This window comes from Meleagris gallopavo, chromosome 11 (genome assembly GCF_905368555.1).
Source record: "Meleagris gallopavo chromosome 11, MGAL_WU_HG_1.1, whole genome shotgun sequence".
Classification (NCBI taxonomy): domain Eukaryota; kingdom Metazoa; phylum Chordata; class Aves; order Galliformes; family Phasianidae; genus Meleagris; species Meleagris gallopavo.
The window spans coordinates 4842449-4864777 of NC_139414.1; the positions used below are offsets into that span (position 1 = coordinate 4842449).

The 22329-nt window shown below is 39.8% G+C and overlaps 1 protein-coding gene and 1 long non-coding RNA gene across 14 annotated transcripts in view; both read right to left on the reverse strand.

Annotated features, from left to right (window-relative positions):
• Positions 1-1212: 1212 nt before the first annotated feature.
• LOC109369466 (uncharacterized) lies at positions 1213-10817 on the reverse strand. The gene is made up of 3 exons (XR_004160951.2): positions 9359-10817; positions 7024-7132; positions 1213-1821 (listed from the first exon to the last, which is right to left on the reverse strand). It is a non-coding gene; the product is annotated as an uncharacterized LOC109369466 (long non-coding RNA).
• A 261-nt stretch (positions 10818-11078) lies between these two features.
• The window catches only part of PER2 (period circadian regulator 2), a 42674-nt gene continuing 31423 nt past the window's right edge, over positions 11079-22329 (reverse strand). For all 13 annotated transcript variants that reach the window (XM_085232446.1, XM_085232448.1, XM_085232442.1 and 10 more), the window contains 9 exons: positions 22090-22246; positions 21889-22007; positions 20984-21157; positions 20477-20737; positions 18120-18970; positions 16032-16218; positions 15321-15513; positions 14528-14678; positions 11079-13508 (listed from right to left, as the gene is read on the reverse strand). In XM_085232446.1, the coding sequence (XP_085088572.1) occupies positions 13359-13508; positions 14528-14678; positions 15321-15513; positions 16032-16218; positions 18120-18970; positions 20477-20737; positions 20984-21157; positions 21889-22007; positions 22090-22246 (2243 nt within the window). In that variant the 3' untranslated portion in view covers positions 11079-13358. The remainder of the gene's footprint in view (positions 13509-14527; positions 14679-15320; positions 15514-16031; positions 16219-18119; positions 18971-20476; positions 20738-20983; positions 21158-21888; positions 22008-22089; positions 22247-22329) is intronic.

Sequence of the window (22329 nt, forward strand, 5' to 3'; positions counted from 1 at the left end):
CTGCTGTAATGACCTCTGCTTTAGGGAGGGAGGCCAGCATTTGAAGTGTAAATGAGGGGAGAACCTGGGACACTAGCACTATTGTAACAGCCTACGCACGAGATGACCTCTTGGACTGAGCCTGCCTCACTCTAGACCCAGAGCAAGGTCACTTTTTTTAAACAGCTATTACAGTGCCTGATGCCTTAGCTTCTGCTCACCTAGCCAAGATAACATCTCCTCAGAACATGCTATGCATTGCACCGTGATCCTGCTATGTTATAACAGAGCTTCGCCTGCCACCCAGAAACTGCCTTTCTATCCAGTGCTCCCAAAAAAGGAGAGAGCTACAGCTCCCAAGGGGTGGATACAGCCAGGAGCCCTATGGAGCTGGGCAGCCCATGAAGGAGCATGGCACCAGGGCCGTACGTAGCCCGTCCTACAGCTGACAGCAGCAAGCCCAGCTGCACAGCAGAACTGTGCTGCAGCCCTGCCCTGGGCTCTCTGGGTTAAGGTTTGACATCCAAAGCTGCTTCAGGGCCGGCTGCAGCTGTTGCAGGAATACCAGAGGCACTTGGCTCAGCTTCATTTCCATGAGATGAAAAGAGCTGGGTTAGGGCTCTTCTGTAACACTGCTGTGAGAGCATGTGCAAATCCTGACGCTTTGGTGACAGAAACACAGTAGAGAGTCAACATAAACTGCCAGTTTTGATTCAGCAGCAAATCAGCAGGGCAAGCTGCAGTCATCACTGCTAAGCAGTGCTGCAGCCATAGGAGAGAACTTTGCACTGGCCCTAAAGAAGTGGAGCTGCAGCTGGCCTTATCCCCTCACCTGCTCTCTCTCTGATTCTCCTACAAACTGCTGCGAATGTGGTTGCTCTTCCCACATCTGGGGACAACGTTGAGTGGTCACCCAGTGCTTCCTGCATGTGAGCCATGGCAGAAGCAAAGGCTGCGCCCATCCTGCAAACCCCACTGCTGCAGAAGGAGCTCCACACGTGCTGGCAATGGCCTTCAGACCAGGTACAGGATCAGCTGCCTTCCAAAGGCCAGGAGGAGTAGGAAGGGCTGTGGCAGAAGGGCAGCACGCCTTTCCCCTGCACACTTCTCAGCCCTGTGTTGGCTGAAAAGAAAGAGGCAGGTCAAAGCACTGCTCTTAGAGTTGTTTCATTTTTTTTTTTTAAAGTGTCAAAAACATTTTAGAATTACGTTGGCAATAAAGCTTTTTTTTTTTTTTACATCCACAAATTAGATTGACAGAAAGTTAACCCTCTGATGAGGTGTTGCTGGTTTTATCCATTTGCATGTCTGTACCTTACTGCAAAGGTGTCGAATCTGACACTTGCTTGACAAAGGCAGGAAGGGGTGAGGTTCTGGGGTGGGACTGAGGAAGGAGGAGGGGAAGGAAGGGCTCCAGCAGCTTGGATGAAAAACCAGAAGCCTTTTCAAATCTTTCTTTACAGAAAGGACTGTCTTTATTTTCCACTCCAACAGACTATTAAACAGACTATCTGATCTGACAGTGCACTGCATTGTAAAGCGAGAAAGGAGCAGCACACAAACAGAGGGACTCTCGTTTGATATACGGTTGCAGAATAATTGAAAGAAGGGCTCTTTGCATGTCAGTCACTCGCACCTGTCACAGGGGAACAGCACTCCTTGTTAACCAGGTCAGCAGGCAGGACTCTGTTCAAACCCTCTCCAAAGCTTGGCAACACACATCGGGTCTTTGTTGGAGCCCTCAACCAGGGTGCAAGCTCCAGCTTTCAGACTCTCCAAATCTAGACATCTTCCTTCGTCAGCCACCAGCAAATATCACACAGCACACCACAAAGTTTTCACCTGCAAAATAAAGTGTCTGTTTCTATTCCACTTAAGAGTGAAAACAAACAAGGATGTAGCCCAGCACTCAGCAGCACAGCTAGCAAAAGAGGCCAACTTGCATACAGACATTCACGAGAGGCAAATTTCTGCTAAGCAGGCAATTTATTCCTGTCCATTACAGAGGCAGCTTATAGTTCTTAGCATCCCAAGATGCTGTCCTTAGTAAAATGTTACTGAAAGAAATGATGGAAAAGCGGGATGTATTCCGAGACGCGTCCTGGGTTGGTCGTTAGTTAACACAGGCACCCACAGCCTCGCCATGGCATGGTGAGCTGCCCACAGATAACACCCCCAGCAGGCAATCCAGTCCCAGCATCCCCAGCTGTCAGAGCTCAGTTTTGGGACTCTCCCATCTATGGCCCCACCTCCAAGCATCAGCAGCAGGCACATGAGCACACACAAAGAGGTATCCAGCCCCAGCTGCTTTTCCTCCCCACGGGGGACATGGGAGCTGACACACAGGTTTTACAAATCTGGTGTTTAGCCTTTGGAACACACACAGACTTTTGCCCCAGCAGTTCTCCCTTCTCCCCACTGAGGAGAGCAGCTGGGTCACGCAGCACATCCCCTGCTGAGCTCTCCCCAGCAGCAACAGCTCAGGCTGTGCTCTCTCAGACCACTGAAACACAAACCAGTATAGATGGGACTCAGGAGAACATCCTCCCATTTCACAAAGTTGGGCACAAAGTTTTGAAGAAGGTCATGCAGGAAGCACACAAAACTCAGGGAACAAAGCAATCTGCCAAAACAGCTGGCTTAGCCTTAAGACTATATCCTTCCTCCACTTCTTAGGACATATTTTCATTTTCTTGCATGAGAAAAAAAATGGTTCACAGTTGTGTTTATGTATTCACATACAGATGTCTTGAACTAGTGGTTACCTAAATTGACAGCATCACTAAGTTGTGCAAATTGAGCATATTGGGCTCCTCTGTTTGCTGAGAGAAGAGGGAAAAAAATGCCATTCTGCCTCCTTCCATGGGATTTTTAGCTTCCTGTGGAAGCTTAGCATTCAATTACTGTTTTCAGCAAGTGTTAACCTCATTTCTGCATTTTGATAAAGTTTAAGAAATAAATCAAAACTGATGCAAAAACATTCAAACATGAAAATATACTTTATAGCAGAACATTTTAAACTTAACCTAGCTAAACAAGATGACTGAGGGCAACTTGATTGGTCATACTGCATGCAGTATGTCATATTACACTCCTTCCAGTTGAGCTTCAAATGGCCTTTTAATCCAATAAAGTAGAGCCTTAGATGCTGAGAGCTAGGCACTGAGTTTATATAGTTGTGAAGGTTGAAAAAGACATCTAACATCATCTGGTCCGTCCATTCACACACCACCAGTACTGCCCACTAAGCCATGTCCCTCAGTACCACACCTACTCCTTCCTTAGACACCTCCAGGACAGCCTGTGCCAGTGCCCCGCTGCTCTTTCTCAGAATTCTTCCTAGTATCCAACCTGAACCTCCCCTGGCACGACTTGAAGCTATTCCTCCTGTCCTTCCCAAAGTAAATACAAATTGCTTTGTTAAGAACTGAAAATACCGTATAAAATACAGCATACCGACAACTAGATTAGATGATCCTTTCTGCTCTTACATTTCTTAAGTATAAAACTACTTCAGTTTGTAGTCTTTTAGTTTTTACACTGAACTCAAATTATAGACTGAAAGCACAGCAAGTAGTTTTTCTCTGCAACTCAGAAAGCGCAGACCTGAGGCATCCTCCAGCATACTTCTGCAGACACTCGGGAATCACCCTGAGAGCTGAACTCAGCAAAAGCTCAGACCATTTAGGTACCAAGTAGAGCAGCCTAATTTAAAATCACCACCAAAAAGGTACACTTCAGAGTATCTCTAAATGATGTGCCCATTGAGAGCAAAGGGAGATTACCAGGAGCCTGCGTGCCCTCTTTGCTACGTGCTTCAGGAAGGATTCGGGGGCCCTCTAAGCAAGCTTCACTGTGTTTCTGCATTTGGACCATCTGTGAATGAGGCACACTAACAGAACTTCAGTTTCGTTCTCCTTAAACTGACTTTGCCAGAACCAACATGGGCTACATTGGGTCGCTACAAAATATTTTGTACTGTCACCATGCAAGTCTTTGCAGTTGACATCCCAGAGATAGAGAATGGGAGGAAAAATTAACCACAAAAGACAGCATCCTCATCGTCAGCCCTGCCAAGCTTTTCCACAGCTCAGAGAGGTGGTTTGCAGCACCTAAGGCCTGAAAAATCCGACAGGTTTCCAGGCAATTGGCCAAGATGCTTTTTGGTACTTGTGAGCAGCTTTTATAAAGCAAGTGTGTCTTCATTACACACAGCTGACCCCCAGTGGGGGTGAATTCAAACTATACTTTGGCTCTTGAGCCATTCCAAAACAATGTACAAGAATCTCTTTCCCTCCAAAGATACTTGCTGAGTAGAAAACTACATCTACATGCCTCTGAGCCTGGTCCACATCTGTTCTGCCCTTCACAGAAGGCAATTAACTGGTGAAAAAGCAGAAGTGTAACTGACTCTCCCTGGTTGGGCAGAAGGTGTACGTACCATCTTACAGAAATCCAGGTTCAGGAGCATATCTTCACTGAGAAGCAGCCACTCATTGCAGCTGCAGGTTTCCCCCTCATAAACCCTCCTACTGAATTGGGATTTTCTGAACACATGGACACACTTTCTCTGGGAAGTACATGATGGTGACTTAAGAGCAAGCTTCGCACTTCTGGGGAGCTTTGGGGTGCCTGTACAATGCACACAGGATGCTCTGTAGCTCCCAGAAAGCTTAATGAGAAGTGACATGATTTGGAAAGCTCCTAAATGCTCTTGTTTTCCAAAATAAGCTGATAATGCCCAAAAGGCACAATCACTCCATCATACCTACCTGATCTGCCCTGTGCAAATGCGCAGCAGCAGCTGCTCAAAGCAGCACAGTTACATGGATGCCAGGACAGCTGAGCCACCAGCATGTCCACACCGCTGCTTTTCTGCTGGAGGAGGGCACTGGCAGCAGTTGGCTGTTCAGTAGTGACCAATGCAGACTGCCACACAGCACAGCAGCCATGGTGACTCAGTGACAGCAGAACAGGCTTCACTTTCAGTTGCTGCAGGAGGCAGGAAAAATGATTTGCATCATTCCAGCCATCACAGAGTCAGAGCTCCATTCCAGGGCCAAAACAACTCCAGTGACATAGTCTCCATAATTCAGCGCAAAACCACACCATCTGATGCTCTGTGCTCACTTAGGAGGACATTCCTCCCCCAGAACATCATTCCTTCGTTTGTAAAATTATAATCTGTTTCTCTAACCATTTTATTTATTAAACAAACAGACATTCTTACCCCCCCCATCTTTTGCTAGAAGGTCCGTCCAACAGCTACAAGGGAGGACAAGCAGTAATATCCTTTTGCTTGCTTTAACATAGAAGGTTTGTTTTTTTTATGTATTCATTTTTTACTTCAAAAGATGCAATGAAAATGTTACACTGATATGCCAGTTGTCATAACAACAATCAATAACATCTCACTTCAGTATAATTCTAACAAAGCTTCAAAGACAGAAAAATACTATCTCAGGGGTCATTATCCTGAGGGGTAGAGCAGAGATTAAACAGGAATGTGCCAACCAGGCCCATGAACACACATCTCCAAGGCACAGTCTAGCTCGTCATTCAGATGCAGGCTAACACTACTGACAATAGATTGTTTTCTAGAAAGGAAAACAAGATTGCTTTGTCTTTTGTGGCTTTATACACCAATTTACAGCTGTTAGAATCAATCAATTTATAGCACAGATACAAGAGAATTGCTGCAAAGAAGCTGATGGAAAAGCTTTCTTATTTGCCCGAAGGAAAAAGTGAAGGGGACTCATTCAGACAGCTCATGGGTCTTGCTGCTGCTCGCAGGAGCGACTGCTGCTTCACATAGCAAATGATGCACATCACTTTTCATCATACACGAGATTCAAACAAATACACTCAATGCAAGCAAAGGCTTCTACACTGCACAGGATGGATTCTGCCACCAGACACTCCTCCTTTCTTTCTCTGTTAACTTCAGAATTACATTAATGAAGAATTGGCCACGTGTCTTTCAAGGCAGGCTATTTATTACTGAGTTAGCCAATGCAGCTAAAAACAAACAAGCACACATCAAAACTTAGGCTCCAAAGTCTCATCTGACTAAAATAAGAGATGTAGGTATTAGTGAAGTAGTAAGTATTTGCACAAATAGCAAGTATTAATATAACTGGAGCAAGTGTATCTGTTGCTTCCCCTATCTTCTTGGTTTATTTGCTCATCCAAAGAATTTTATTAAGTCCTATCCAGCCCCAAACTCTTCAGAGTTCCTTGGCCAGCCTGGCAACGACAACTGACTGAGCAGCACACATAGATATAGAATTAATAGATAACGTAGGCCATTCAGGAAATGAAATATGCAAAGAATTGCTGTGGCATAAAATAAACAGATCAAGAAATAAAAACCAAAACCACATGCGTTCAAGCATGAAGGAGTTTGTTGGCTTGCTTTTGTTGTCTTCCTCTCCTTTGCTCCAAAACAGCAATGCTTCCAAGCAAGTTGTTTGCCTACATTGGGAAAACAGGTCCCCACAGTAATAGCAGTACTGAGAGGATTCTCAAGTATTACCTTTGCCCTTGAATAAATTAGATGCCACACCAAGAACCTGTAAATTTTCTATACAGAAACAGGTGGGCTCTTTGGCCTGACAACCCTCCTCTAAGTTGCCTTCACAGCACAGTATACACAGAGTCATCACACTGAATCATCAGCAAGGAATAGACCGTTGCTGCAGGAGAACAGCAGTATTGGCCAAGCAAAAAATAAAGGATCTCAGTTCATGTCACCATTTCTGGAAAAGCTTTAGTTCACAAGGAAACTATCAGCTTCTTGTCTTCACTTTTATTTCTTTTGTATGAAAAACAAAAGGAGTGCCACTCACAGTACATTTCCTCTGGAAATGGAGCAGAACCCTATGACGTGTAAATGGGGAAGACTGTTATCTGGTCCAAACCAGAAGATTTCACCATTCCTTCAACTGCTGAAACACATCAATGGTCAGCCTTCCTCAGATTCCTGCTGGCATGGCACAAGTTGCAGAGGAATCAACACTGCTGGAACACAGCAGGGGAACCTACCTGGTACCACCGGTTTGTTTTCTGTAGTTCTTGTAACCATGGCATCTGGGCAGCAAGAAATAAACACGCAGTGTCCAGAACGGAAGTGCTTCTATTTCCTGTTCCTCTCCTGAAACAAAAGAGTGCCTTTTTTTACATGCAATTTGTGCTTACTGTTCTTGTTTTTAACAAACATTAGTATTAAGTAACTATCTATCAAATGTTACTTATTTAGGTTTGGTATTCAAAACCACCAAAATCTGAAGTATCTGGAGGCATGACTTTGGTTGACTTAGTTTCTAAGCATTACTCCTGTACCTGCACTCTGGCACTTGGTAATTTAGTCTAGCAGAGAAACCAAGAGAACACAATCCTTCCTGAGGTTTGGTGCTACTTTTGCCATGGGCTCTAAACCTCAACTTCTGTCTCCAGCCTTCTTTTCCCCACCCCCACAGCCCCTCTTTATGCCCAGACCCAGACATGGGACAATTTCAACCTTCCTTGCTTTGACAGTTTTTGTTTGTTTGTTTGTTTGTTTTTTATGGCCATAGTCCACGGAGGCACAGATTTAACCCTATGCCTGCCTTTTCTGTCTGAATTTCAGTACTCTGACTCTACTCAACTGTTCTTTAAGGTCCAAGTATCCACATGACCTCACAGACATTCATCTTCACCTCTCTCAAATTCTCTCTGACAAGTGCTCCATCTCTCCCAAAGGAAGATAAGCAGTGTTTAGCTGCTGATAAAACTATTTTTAAAAAGGCAGTGTTTAGTGATTTCAAAGAAGAAGCAGTGCCCTTTGGACCTCTGTCATTATCTTCTTCCTTCAATTCTTTCAATAAAGTCACAAACCACAGTGCAACAACCCAAATGTTTCCAGAGCAACAAACTGTCAGGTTCTATATATAGCCCACATGTCACAATTCCATCCTCATCTTATCTAGGAGTGTTAGAAGTACGGCAACACACAATGCTTGGAAAGTTCCAGATACATTTAATATAGCAGTTTACTCATAGCAAGTCTTGGCAATCAACTCCAATTAAGTACTATTGTGCATTGATAAAATCTATTAGGCTTGGAGAAGGGTACTGGCATCCATTTCATGAAGAACAAATAATACGTCTCTCTCCAACATGCTACTCTCAATCCAAAACCAAATTTTGTATCTGAAAGCTGTAAGTTCTCTTCAGCAATACTCAAACAAACAAGTTAGACTATGTAAGGCAGCTAGTGATAAATTCCATCTCCACTTATAAGCATCTTAATCACATTAGGATGTAGTGCTGTGCTTCTTGGACCTAACTTACTGCAGCCCTCTCAGATACATTGATGATTTACGTTATGCTGGCCAAGATATCCTGACCTTTCCCTCTATTACTCTAATTTGTCCTCTTGAAAGGCACTATGGGTAGAGCTATTGTTCAATGACTTCCTGAGCATTTGGACCCTCTGCCAAATACATTCAGACTCCACCTGTAAAGCCATTGTTATCAGCCCAATGAGTAGAAGTTAACACCATAAAATTCATTAGCCTATGGACACTAAATTAGGAGACAGAGACAGTCCTGTATCACTTCAAACTAATTCTACCCATAAGCGAACTCTGTAAAAATATTTACAGTTATGTAGTCTGGTTCAGTTGATATCCTTCAGCTGTGAAACTGAAAACTGTAAACATTTTATACAGACTTGGATACAGATATCTTCATTCTGTTATTCTGTTAGCCAAGAAATCATCAAACAGCTTCTTTCACCACTCCAACAGATTTTCCCTGAAAACCTATGCCACAAATTCCTGGAAATTCCATTCTTTAAGTGTAAGATTCAGGCATCAACTTCTAACAGCAAAGTACATACATCAGGGAAAAGATTCTAAGTGGAGCACTAGGACTCATACAGTTGTACACAAGCATTTTCATAATCGGGTCTCTGTACTGATTTCAGTTAATTTCACTGCTGACAAGGTGATTCCACAGCAGTTTTAATATGCGGCCTGTCTACACCCAAAGCTTTAAGAACTTCCATTCAAAGCAGTTTGGTAATCATCTTCTCATTTATGCACAACTAAAGCCAAGGGAAGAAAAATTCCTTTATTCTTTATGTTATAATGGAATCCTTCATTGTTGCCATGTGATTAGGGCATAAGCCTTTTTCTTGAGTCATACCAGTACAGCAAACTGACGAGGTTGTTATAAACCTTCCATACCACCCCTGAAAACACTGTCCTCTTTCATTACCACTAAGAAAAAGGAGCTGGTGAACTGTTCACTATCTTGTTCACCAGATCAAACCTTTGTCAAGCTACTTACTCGTGAGGGTTTAGGAAATACTGGAATATCTGGAAACTACACTTACAGAAGTTACTTTCCTCCTAGTTTGCCAGTTTGTCACTTTGTCAGAAGTTCTTTGAGCCAGAGGCTTATCAATACACTAGTTTCTTTCCATCTTCTCTAGGAAGAAAAGAAAACAATAATCAAGGATATTGTTGCTCAACAAGGAGAACAAATGTTCTCCAAATTCATGACAGTGGACTACAATAGGATGCTTTTCAGTACCTCATTTCTCTTTCCTAAGAAGATATTTTATATTCACGATCACTATCATTGGGCCAACAGCACTTCATTAAGAACCTTCCCAGCATCTTATCTGAAATTAAAGTTACAAATCTTTCCTTTTACCATCAAAGAATGTAATAAACTCAATAGCTCAGGAGACAGGAAGCTGAACAGGGAAAGAACAGGGGCAGCAGAAGTGCCAGACTAAGTCACAGGACACCAGTGACGCCTAGGGGCTACAGAGGTGGGAGAAGCTGTCAGACAAAGCCTGCTCCCAGCAGCTCTGCAGTGCTAAGAGCAGTTATCTGAGTGCACATTGCCAAGATGGCAAATGCCTGAAGTCACATCTGGCTTGTAATCTTCTTACATTCACAACTGGGAAGCAGAAATACTTGAAATATACCTAATAATTCATCAGCAGCACTTTGGTTCTCACACCGTAATATATCAGTTATCAAAACTTACATCCAAACACTCACATAACACCTCCTCACCTGAGCTGCATACCTTGCATAAGGGCACGACTCAGACTTGAAGTTCTGTGAACTGCTTTACCAATACACATGTTCTGCACGTTTTGTTAAGCAAGGATCCAAGGTGCTATCATGACAGAAGTGTTTTCAGACCTCACTACATAGAGCTACTTGTGTATTTAGGGTCAATTCAGAAGACTTCAGTGGAACTTGATGAATACATCATCCAAGTGTACCTTAAGATGCAGTAAATCCAGGTAACACTGTACACAACACAAGTTTTACCTTTGGAGTGAAGGCAATTCACCTGCATGGTGCACTGTTTTGGGTTTTTTTTGTTTTTGTTTTTTTGCAGAAACACCACGATTTCATAGCTTGCAAATTCCTGGCTCCCTCACCATCACACTATGAATAGCACCAGCTTTTCTGTTAAAAAATAAAGTATCATAAAACAGGGAAAAAAAGTACACCTAATTCAGCTCTGAAAACCTGTGTATTTCCTAATCTAGAAGGAAGGAGTGGGGCTGAAGCAATATCTGACACCCACTTAGTTTCACAGCAACATAGAAAATAGAAATATTCAGATTCCCCACTTCCTCCAGCCAGAGTGCAGAACAAGAACTTCAGCAATGACTAATCACCATACAATTCACATTCATGGGGCTTAACCAAAACTCTCTATCCATAAGCTACTGTTTAAAGCTACAGAGGACAGTAGTATTTAATGACATTGAACAAAGTAAAAAGGACAGCACATCTGCTGCTGCTTTCAAACACCACACAGAACTCAGCCACATACCCTCTTCCAGGTATTAGTTTGCACACTCAGAACAGCTGGTCAGTCTAAGGATTCTGCCTTACATTTCATCACTAAGCTTTCAAGTTGGACAAACTGGCAGCAACTCAGCATAATAAGCCACAACTAACTTGTGGCAACTAACACAGCTTGCAAGTTCTTGTTTGGGGTAACAGCTCAGAACCGAGCTGCAATATGTGTATTTTTTGCTTCTTACATGGAGTAGAAGGCTCAAGAAACAGAAAGACAACTAAAAATATATCTGTTTTATTTACCAGTTTTCTAAAAAGCAAAGTCATAAAAATTAGTCACAAGTGGCAAAACCAAAATATATTGCACAGTGTACAGAAAACATTGTTGACATGTTGACAAAGTGTCATCACAAATAAATCATCTTACAACAGCTTGGAAAAATTACAGCTTCAGAATCTTATCTATAAATGGAGGCATGTAGATTTAAAGTTACAGGAAAATATTTAATACCACCCTGTAAATGCAAACACTTTAAGGATGCAAGAATAAGACCGTAATTAAGCACATCCACAAAATGCTCTAAATATACTTTTCTCTTCCTTTCACTAAGTTATGCTTACAAGATGGTCATTGAAAAAAAAGAAATGAGAACAAAAAAAAAAAAAGAAAAACACAACAGAAAAAAAAAAAAACACGCTAAAGCAAAGAAGTTCACAAAGTGGTTGAGAAGTCCCTGAAAATAATGTTTAATAATGATGCACTCCTTTATATATAAAGCTTTTATTTTTTCCCAAACCCTGGTCCAATTAAAACTACTTGTGTTTACATGTAATAAAACACAAAAAAGGAATATGTAATATGCTGGTATAGCTGCACTGTTCTGTTTATGATTGAAACATTTAACATATTGGACTTGAACACCAACATTTTAATGTTTCTCATTCAGTTTATATACATCTACTGAAGTTTGATCTTGCAGAACTGTTAAAGACAGGAATCAGATCATACTGATGAGTGTTTCATACTATGTTTAAGATACTTGCTTTTGAAGCAGTGATTCTACTTTTTTTGTAATTTCACATGTTCCAACTGAAGAACCTGTCTCCATTGCAAATTTCCTTATGACAATGTCCAATTAATAATTAATTCACACATTTCTTCCACTAAGCAAATACCAGTCGCTTCAGCACGTTTTTATGGTGCCAGATCTGCCTTCATGTCCTCTTTGTATGCAAAGAGAAACATTTTTATATAATTAACTTCAAATTTCAGTGAATAGAAATGTTATCTTAATATTAAAAAAAGAAAAAATCTTTCATGAAAATATTTTAAGACAAACATAGCAAAGTTAATTGAGTTTCTCCACGTTTTTTAACCCCCAAGACCTACAGCTGACATCTAGCAATGCTGCAACTAGATTTCTTCTAACTAATCAATACTGATAGTTACTCTCTTTAGTTCTCTTCCCACATCCAACATGTACAAACAACACAAGGACAAAGTACACATTATTCAAGTTGATACAATCGCTGAGGCATTAAAATTAAATCCTTGACAAGAAAGGACTCCAGCCACACCAAGCGTTAGATTACGTAATCTGTGAAAGTCAATGGTATTCTCAAAATCTCTTTTTATAAGAAATATCTTCCAATTATGAGAAATGTCTAATCCTCTCTTGCCACATGCAAGCTTTATGTCTGTTTAGCCAAACAGAAAAACGGACGGCCAACATCTTAACAGAACAGACCAAAAATAAAGGTTAAGGTTACGCCACGTTTTGTCTCAGTCACTGGATCATACACGGTCATCCTGTGTGTTTTTAAATTTTTAGCAGAGATTTTCTGTGTATAAATTCTCAGAAATCATGCTTCAAGATAACAAGCAGTTCATAGAATTGCAGTGTCCATTGAAACCAAAGGCTACAGAGTTGTCAGCACTCACCTACGCTTCCTTAAGTATCCATGTAAGTATTTTAACCCAAGGTCATCTTAGAAAATTAGTTTAACATTTCTCTTAGGCAAAAAGTTCCTATAGTCAAAACTATAGGAAACCAAGAGGATGAGTCAACTGGTATGAAAAGGGCAAGTCTGAACTGATTTTCTTGAAGGTTATTTCTTCCACTATGCTGGACCACTTCAAACATTAAGAGCAATGCTAAAGAGCTTCTAAGCAAGATTCCTAGAACAATTTATAACTTATTCATTATTCAAAGATTTGAAGAACTATATGTTTACAGGGGATTTTCAGTACTCACAGTACTCATTGACCCACTCAGTAGGCATCAATGAAAGCTTTTATAGTTTACAAAGAAAAACTTGAGGCATATAAGTGCAAAATATGAGTCTTTTTCATTAAATAAAAGCTATACCATCTTCAACAATGTCCTTACTGGGAAGAGATTGCCACCATTTAAAAAGAGATTCTTTCACAAATGACTCTTTTAGAGCAAGAAAAACATCTGTATTATGAACCGGATTCATCTTGCTGGAAACAAGATTAAAACCTTAACGGATCATGACTTAATTTTGAAGCAGCTTTAAAAGCAACAGGCTCAAAGGCTATGTTTGTTCTTCACTGACTTGACTCAGGGAGACCAGATTGTTCTCCCCACTGTCTTCAATCATTTCATTAAGGTCCATTTCATGGATTTCTTCATCATATGATGTATAAAAATTGCTCTGTATATTGTCCTCACAAAAAATACATTCCTAAAACAAAACACAAAAAAACATTAAGTCAAAGAAAAGAGAGCATTTTCTAAACATCAGTCCATTTGCATGTGATCCCTGATTCCAAAGGAACCTGTAAATCTGTGCTACACTCAGGTGTATTCCATTCCCCAACTGCTCCCACACAATTTATAACACGTAGTAAATCAACACAAGGTACTCAACAACTCTACTATGAACAGTTACATCACAGAACATTTACAATTCTGACATCTTGTAAGCACTATAAAATTTTTCCTACATTTGATTGCTAACACTGATATGTGAATACGCTCATGTCAGCTGCACTACTTAAGAGACTGAAGAACTGTAGTTTCACACCTGTCGGATGCTCTCACATTAATGCTGCTGTTACATTAATAACAGGAGAAGGATTTATTTACATTCTATTGCATGAATAAAGAGAGCCTCTGCATTTGATAGCTTATCTGAAAAAACCTGCAAATGATGGAGAGCTTATGGAAGCGGAATGCAATCAGTTATTTGTAAGTAAAATTCACATATAACCAATAAAACTGCAAGAATTCTTTTTTTTTCCCCCCCAGTTTGTTTCCTGAGCTATTAATCTACTTATGCAATCTGAACAAGATATGATCCTGTAGGAAAAATTCAATACAGAGAAGGAAAGCTGTACTCCCATTCATCACTCACTTTCAAGGAAGAAATAGGTTTTTATGCACAAAACAAGTGTGTTTTTCATGTCATACGAAATTTTTATGCAATGAAATTACTGTCTGCATTAATACATAATTTCAAAGAGATGCAACAAAACTAGAAATAGCAAGGACATTTCTTATACTAAATTCACTACTACTTTGACTACTGGAAAGATTTCTGGTAAGTTAAATCAAGCCAGAAGCCACTGCAAGCAAGTTCAATTTTAACTTTTTCTCAGTATAACTGACCAAGCTTTCCAAACAGGAATGGAAAACTAACACAGGCAGCTGATAACAAGCATTGTTATACATGCAAAAAATAATAAACTAATCTAAACTTACAGAATTAGCAACAGTCTTTGGCAGTCCACCTTGCTGGATCCATGGATGAACTTCAATAAGCTCTCTTTTTTGGTCTTCAGTAAATTTTGGTTGTAGTTTCTGCATTTGCTTTAATTTCAGCTTATCTTCTTTTAAAACTGTTTCCAAATCTCTAAAATGAAATGTATTCAGAAATTGAGCTTCAATTCTTTTGGGACTTGACACCTACATGAGTTACACAATCAAATACAATCATTTTTTTTAAAACTATTTTTGTTCTAAATTGTTAAGCTTACAAATCTGACATATTTATATAATATATATAAAATACATATATTTATATAAGAGTGATTATTTCAGCAGCACTCTACATTTGCAGAAAACTAAACTTCAATGCATCTCTGCTGGCTCATTGTCCTTCCAAATCCCACTGAGAATGGCCTGCTTAGAGCTATTAAGGCAGTACTACCAGCGAAACAAAGAAGTTCAGCATCCCTCTGCAGCTCCTGCACTGAGTTCTGAGTTCTCCTTCAGCAGGACAACCTGAATCAGACACTAGATGCACATATGAGATATGCATTACCTTCCAAAAAATATACACAGTTAACCTAAACTCAGGTAACAGACCTAAAAAAAACCAAGTCATCCTTTTCCAGAACTTCTCAGGTAGTATGAAAAAGATAGAAAGGAAGCAACAATTCTTGACACTGACCTAAACATTTAAATACGTTGTCTTCTATTGAGACAGTCATTCAGTTCACCCCACTCCCCCAGCATGCATGCAGTTTATGAAGTACTGAGGTACTGGAATTACCTAGAGGGTATCTGGTAAGTCATCATAACGGTGTCATCTGTGTTTGCCATCAAAAGCCATATCGGATCCTGAAGAACATACTTAATGAAGTGCTCACTTTCTTCTATTTCTGCCTTCATTTTTGTTTTATGATGGTTTTCTGAAGAATCAATACTCCCGAAGTATTTGCTGGTATGACTAGTTTCACTACTGCCTTTAAAAAAAAAAAATTAAAGATTCGTTAGAAATTGTCAAATAGATCACTTCAGTATTTTTGAAGTTAGAAACAGTTAAAAAGAACTGAAAGCATAAAATATCATCACCATTTTATTTCATTTTTAAACAAAAGGTACTCATCTTCCCACTTAGGTAATATTTTAAACATTTTTTAAAACCCAATCATTAAAGCCAAACCTCTAGTTAAGTTGCAATAGAATAATCAACTAAATGAAAATAAATTTGAAACACCAAGGATTATGGTATTCCCTCTTCATTACCCCAGCAAGAATATGAAATGTTTTATAGACTATGTGCACACAAAAAAAATCAGAAGTTCTATACTGTAAATCATAGTAGAGAGGACTGTCATGTGATGCAATGAAGAAAAAAAAAAGAATGAAGATTAAATACAGGAGTGATTTTTCCATGAAGCACTCAGCATTCACCTGATGTCTGTAGTACATCATACTGCAATGCTCCTAAAATGCTAGGAGTATTCACTGCCTGTGTTACCTGTTCTGCTCCCTGACATGTCACAGCCATTCGATCCAGACCCAAGAGATTCAGCAGCTGCAGATACGCCGCTCCCTGATGAAGCTGAGCCAGTGCCTGAGCATGCATCTTCTTGAAGTAAAATGTCAAGCAGGACACTGGACATGGAGAGCGCATCGCTATTTTGAGCATCCATTGGAGACTCAGCCTGGTGATAGGAAGAGGAAGGAACAGAAAATTACAGTCATCTCATCTTCAGTTCCTTAAATTTAGTATTAATCCACCTCACTTGGTATTCTGCTAAGCTTACACTGCTTTTTGTTTGTCAATGTAAACAGTTACAGCACTGCTAACCCTCATTAAAAGTTGGCTTAAAGAACTTCAGAAATTAACATTGACAAAGAACTACACTGTAATACAAGAAGTAGCTTCAGATATATCCTCAGTGCCTTCCTGAACTAATGGCTGCTCTGCCTTCATGTTCAAGTAAATGATGATGTAATTACAGAAAGTGATATTTTGCAGATTTCTGAACAATGGGAAATAGCCTTTTGAAGAAATTCAAAAGGATTTCCCATCCAAATTGTTAGTATTAATTTTTGTTATCAAGCTTATTTTAATCCAGTAGTGACATCTCAGAGCATGCAGTAAGTTTCAAGCTATCACAGATGCACTTCTTTACCACTGCACAAATCCAAAGTGTTTCATGTATGTACATATATACACATTATATACTACATACATACACACACTTGTTCTCAAGATCATGAAGCTGCAAGCATGTAATAACAGAATACAGAAGGTTTCTGCATGATGTCAATAAAGTTTGGAAGTTTCACTAGAAAAACAGATAAATATATTCCTTTCTGTTCCCCCTCTGTTCATCCCCATTAAGAATCAGTATCAAGATTATTAGGTAAAATTAATAATCTAGAAACTAAGCAACTAAGTTCCTCAGAGCAAGGAACAAGCATGTTTGTACATTTGTCCTTCCTCCTCCACAATTTCTCATGTTGGTACATACTTATGACAAACTATGCAACAGTAATCTAATCAGCTGTTAGCATCAGCACTAATTATGCTCTATGGCTGATTACTTGGAGCAGGTCAGATCTCAGGCATGCCAGTAAGAGCCACACCTTCCAATGCCTGCTTTCCTTTAAACAGCACTGAACTCAAATTGTACTCTGTACACTGTCAGATGCAGTGAACAGTTATAACCCACATTAGAAGAAAAGCCAGAGGTAGGAAGACATTCTAGAAGGCTTAGGTTGCATCCCATCAGTGACTTAGCACTCAGAAAGACACTGTGCAGAATCTGTAGACAACAGTAATATATCAGTCTATATCATCATCATAGAAATCTTTACAGACACAGCAGTCCATCTGAGGTTTGTTTATAGTTTAATTGATCCATCAAATTTAAACAAGCCAGGAAAAGAAGCTGAAGTTATCAAACAGCTCTGTACAGCTTTAGGGGACAGTGCACTAAGAAAACAAAATAGTTAATGTCTGCAAGCAATATCTCATAGTTTATTTTGACTACTTGTTTGTAAACAAAGAGATGATTTTCTTTATATTAGCTTCTTTCGAGACCTCAGTTACAGACTGCTTCCCCCTCACTCTCTTCTCAGAAATGCACTACCCAAAAACTTCTTGCTAAACATTAAAAAAAGTGAACCAGTAATGTGAAATCTATTTCAGTGCTTCTCAACGAATACATTAGCACTCACATTAGAAGAAGCAGAGCAAAACTGATTTTGGATTTGTTTTCAAGTTTCCTGGGGTAACTTCAGGAGAACAAGAAGACTGTCTTAAACTTTAAAAGTTAACATTATTCAAACAATTAGATTTCACATTTATTCAGTCTACCACAATCTGAGTTTACTAACTGCAATAGCGACTCCATCTCTAGAGACTATAGACCACTTATTAAAACATAAGGTCCACAAGTGAGTTTTGAAGATGATAAAACAGAGACAAGAAAACAGAAGAAGGTAGAAGATCCACTGTGGGTATCTCTACATTTTAACAACCTTACATATTCTTAGAGTGCCAAGATTCTAAAAGGAAAACACACATGCACAAAAAGAACATCAACATACTTACTGGTAGGGATCCCTTTCCACTACCATCATCAGTTGTCATGATTTTGCCTATGGCTCCTTCCTCATTTAGAGCTCCATGCAAACCTGCAGGGGCTCCGCTTTCCACAGTTTTTGTGTTTTCTTCTAACTGTAGAAGATTCAGAGGAGAACTACACCTTGATTGAAATAAAGGCGGTGAAGCCTGGTCTTGAGGACCCACTGACTGTGGAGTGCAGGAACGGGATGGCTCGTTTCGTGTCTCTGTAACAGGAACCTTTTCAATTTCTGTCGGTGGATTATAATGGAATGGTTGCGTTGGAAAAAACGCCTGTTGTGGGAAAGGAGTAGGTGTAGTGAATGGAGGCTGCGCTGGAAATACTGTCTGAGAAGAGAAAGCAGGATGGGTAGGAAAATTGGCTTGGCTGTGATAAAGCGTTTGAGGTAAGCTATTGTTCATTTCTGGGTAGACATAGTTGGGGAGCACAAGAGCTACAACAGGTGTCATAAGGGGGGCAGAAAACTGGGACGGTTGCACAGGGCAAGTATTTCCCGAGTCTGGCAGCTGATTAAAACCAGAGACTGAAGTCTCAGGAGCTGGTGGCACTGTCCCTGCTGCTGCTGGAAAAACAGGAAGTGGATATGCAGGCATAACAGTTGGAAAAGACATCGCTGAATAGCTTGCTTGTGAAGTGTCTGATGGTGACCAAGCAGTAGTATTTAAACCCTGAAGAGGAAAGCGATGGGGGAATTTAGTTCCAGAAGCTGTACTGTCCGAAGACTCCTGTGGTTTAATGCGTTTTGATTTCCTATTTTTCCCACTTTTCTTCCAAGGCTGATCCATTCCAGAAGTTCCATTTCGTTGTCCACGGCCACCTGCAAAAACAAAAACAATGACCAAAAAAAAAAAAACCAAAAAAAAAAAAAAAAACAAAAAACCAAAAACCAATACCAAGAACAAAGAAGAAAACATGCATCAGAAAGGAGCCTACTGGCAACGTGACGGATCCCCTACACTCTGGCATTTCTAGAAGTTGCTCAAAACTGTAGTTCTGGACTTTAGTCTGTCCATTCAAATGGAAAGATGGGGGAAGAGATCAGATTCACTTTTACCTCTAGCAAAAGAGCTGAGCAAACCAGGCAAGGTAAGCTGTGATGACATGACTTATGGGAAAGAAAAATAAACAATAAAAAAAAGAAGTGGATCAGTTAAGGCTCAGATGTGTCACCCAATCAGTACAATAGTACCAAACTATTGGCTCCCAGAGAAGCTGCTCGAATCACTACAGCAATTACAATGAACGCAGTAGAGGATGCAACTGAATGCACTTCCGGAGAGTTAGAGTTGTACAGGTCTGTAACTGAGAAGGGGAAGAAATAAAAGCAGCAAAGAGAAAGTATACAAAAGAATTTTCTTTTGTGAGCAGAAAGAGCATTGAAACTTCATAAATTCTGCAAGAAAAGCATGGAACCTTATTTCAGAAGTCAGCACCAAGCAGCTCTTCCTTAGGTGAAGGCTATCAGTTCATCTCATTTACAGACATGAATAAATCCATCAGTCATCTTTTATGTTTAAGTACTTAAACATTTAAAAGCTGTTCCAACTTTTAGTTTGTGAAAGGCTTATTTCGTCTGAAAGTTTATCAAGGATAGAGAACACAGAGCACTTCAGTGTTCCAGAACATGTTTCCTAAATCAAGGACTTGCGTATCTCTCTCTCTCTCTCTCTCTCTCTATATATCAAAACTGAAAGATACAAGAATTGGCAAGAAAATGCTTCTCAGTATCTGACTTCTCTCCCAAACTGAACCAAAATGGAAACAAAGTCAGGTCTGTACCAAGCACTTTTGAAATGTCATCTTAAGTTTCTAGCCCTAACAAAACAAAAAAAAAACAACCTCACTGTTACAGATAGCCTGTTCCACTTCCATCCCCCACTGACATTAACTTCATGGCAACCATACAGTTAGATTGTTTCACCAATGACACAATAGTGAAATGGGAGTAACTGGCTGTAAACAAAAAAAGCTGGAAAAAAGCACTCAAAGACGGAAAGCAGAAGGTACAGAAAAGCAAGAGAATACAAGAACGGACAGGAGAAAACATTTTGAAGTGGTATTTGTCTTTTGAAAGTAGATGCATAACAATAATATTATGAACCGATAACTAGAACATTAGTAGCTACTGAAACATTAATTATCATATTTAAAGCTATATTCCACCCAATCTTCAAGGCAAGGCTGTCACCAGAATTCTTATATGGACTTAAACATAGCATGTGACTGCCACTGTTCACAGTGGCTCCCCAACTCTGTTAAAAATGCAAGTGTCCTCTCAACAGGATTCACTTCATACACAAAGACAAAAAAACCATTGCCATACCACGTTCACCAGGCCTTCCTTTAGGTTTATCCTGTAAGTAGTAATTGCAGTGGGACTGGAAAATATTGAATCTCTTGATTTCTTTGAACTTATTCAAAAAGCTTTGCTCTTCTTTTTGTGTATGCACTGCAAGGACTTCCTTTGTAAGTCCCAGTTTTTTAAATGACTCCTTTTCCTGATTTACATGCGTAGAGCTGGATGGAGGGGCTGGAAGTTGGCTATCTAAGAGTTCTGCTCCACTTGGACCATCTTCTATCATTTCTACAAAAACAGAAGGAATAAAAATCATGATCAAGAGAAGTGCTGTATATGCAGTTTAAGCTACTACAGTAACTTCTTTTTGGAAGTTTAATATAATAAATTCTGTCTTTATTTATTCAATTTCCATGAGAACGCCTTAGCTATAAATAATGCAAATTAACAAGTAGGTACCAGGTGTTCTCATTTCTGAGGTTATACTTGCTGGAAATCAGTATTTTGGCAACCACATACTAGCAGAAATCATACCTAATTCAGGTTGTGTTTTTTTGTCTCCAACATGAACAATGGTGCTACTGTAGCTGCACTGACTTGTGAGCGATACAACACTTTCAGGTTTGCCAGGTAAGGCCAAAGAAGTTAAGTGAGCACCAACTACAGGGGGACCACTTGCTTTACCAGATGCCTTCAACACAGGAGAGTCTATTAAAAAAAAATAGAAAAATAAAGGAAATTGCATATGTAAATAAGCAATATGTTGCTAAGGCTGCAGAACAGCAAAGGCTTACTTGTGCTTAGCAAGATGAAAAGTGAATATTTCAATTGATCTCACACATTTTACGAAGAATGTTTGAGGAACAGAATAACTTCTGAGCAAATAAATCTAATGCTCTACTCTCAAACACAGTTAAGCCAAGTCTTTCCAGTGAAGGACTTCTTGATCTTTCCTAGGCATTACTCTTCTTTGATGGTTTGACTTTGGAAGCTTCTAGCCTTCGCCAGCCTAAGATGAAGTCCCTCCCAGTTCCCATCTTCCTTTGTGTTAGTCTCTCACATAGCTGGTTATTAGCTGTCTGACGTTAAGTTTTGCTCTAAGTATCTGCCTATTTAAGTTCTCTCACTTGAAAACTGTACACAATACTCCAGCAGAGGTCACATCAATGCCTCGTGAAACATTCTTTCTCCAGTAATAAACACTCAGCAAAACTCTCAGTGCAAGAACTTGAAGTTAGCCTTCACTTGACTAGCATGTGCTGTTCACCTGGTCATTCACAGTTATCTGTGCAACAAAAGCTAGCAAATCCCCATTCTTACCTATCAACTAGAACTGCAGAGACTACAGATGACAGCAGAAGCTGTGTGCCTAAGCTACACCAGTCGTTATTCTGACAATAAGAAATAGCAAATAAATAGAGAAACTAATGTAGAAATACCTCCTAAGGGTTGTATAGCATTAACAGATGCTTTTTGCTCATGAACACCAGAATTCACACTTGATGAAGGTTCACATTTTCTTTTTGCTGTACCAGGCACATTACAACTCTCCAAGTATCTAAAATAGAGCAATTTAACAATATTAGATATGCAAATCTGAAATCTAGAGCTCAGTGGTAATTTATACTCCTGTTGCTTACCTGATGACACTATCCAAGCAGCTAATCTGTTGGTAAGAATATACAGGTTGTTCTTTCCATGCCAACTCCTCAGTAGCCACATTTTTAGGAGTAGCTGTAGCTGTGGTATCCTTTCCGATCACTTCTTTCACCTGACCACAAGGTCCATTTTGTTTTTCTGTTAAGAGATTGTTATTATGCAATTGCAGCATTAAATCTTTGCATTTCCCCTAAAAGTTTCTGTAAAACAGCAGAAGTTTT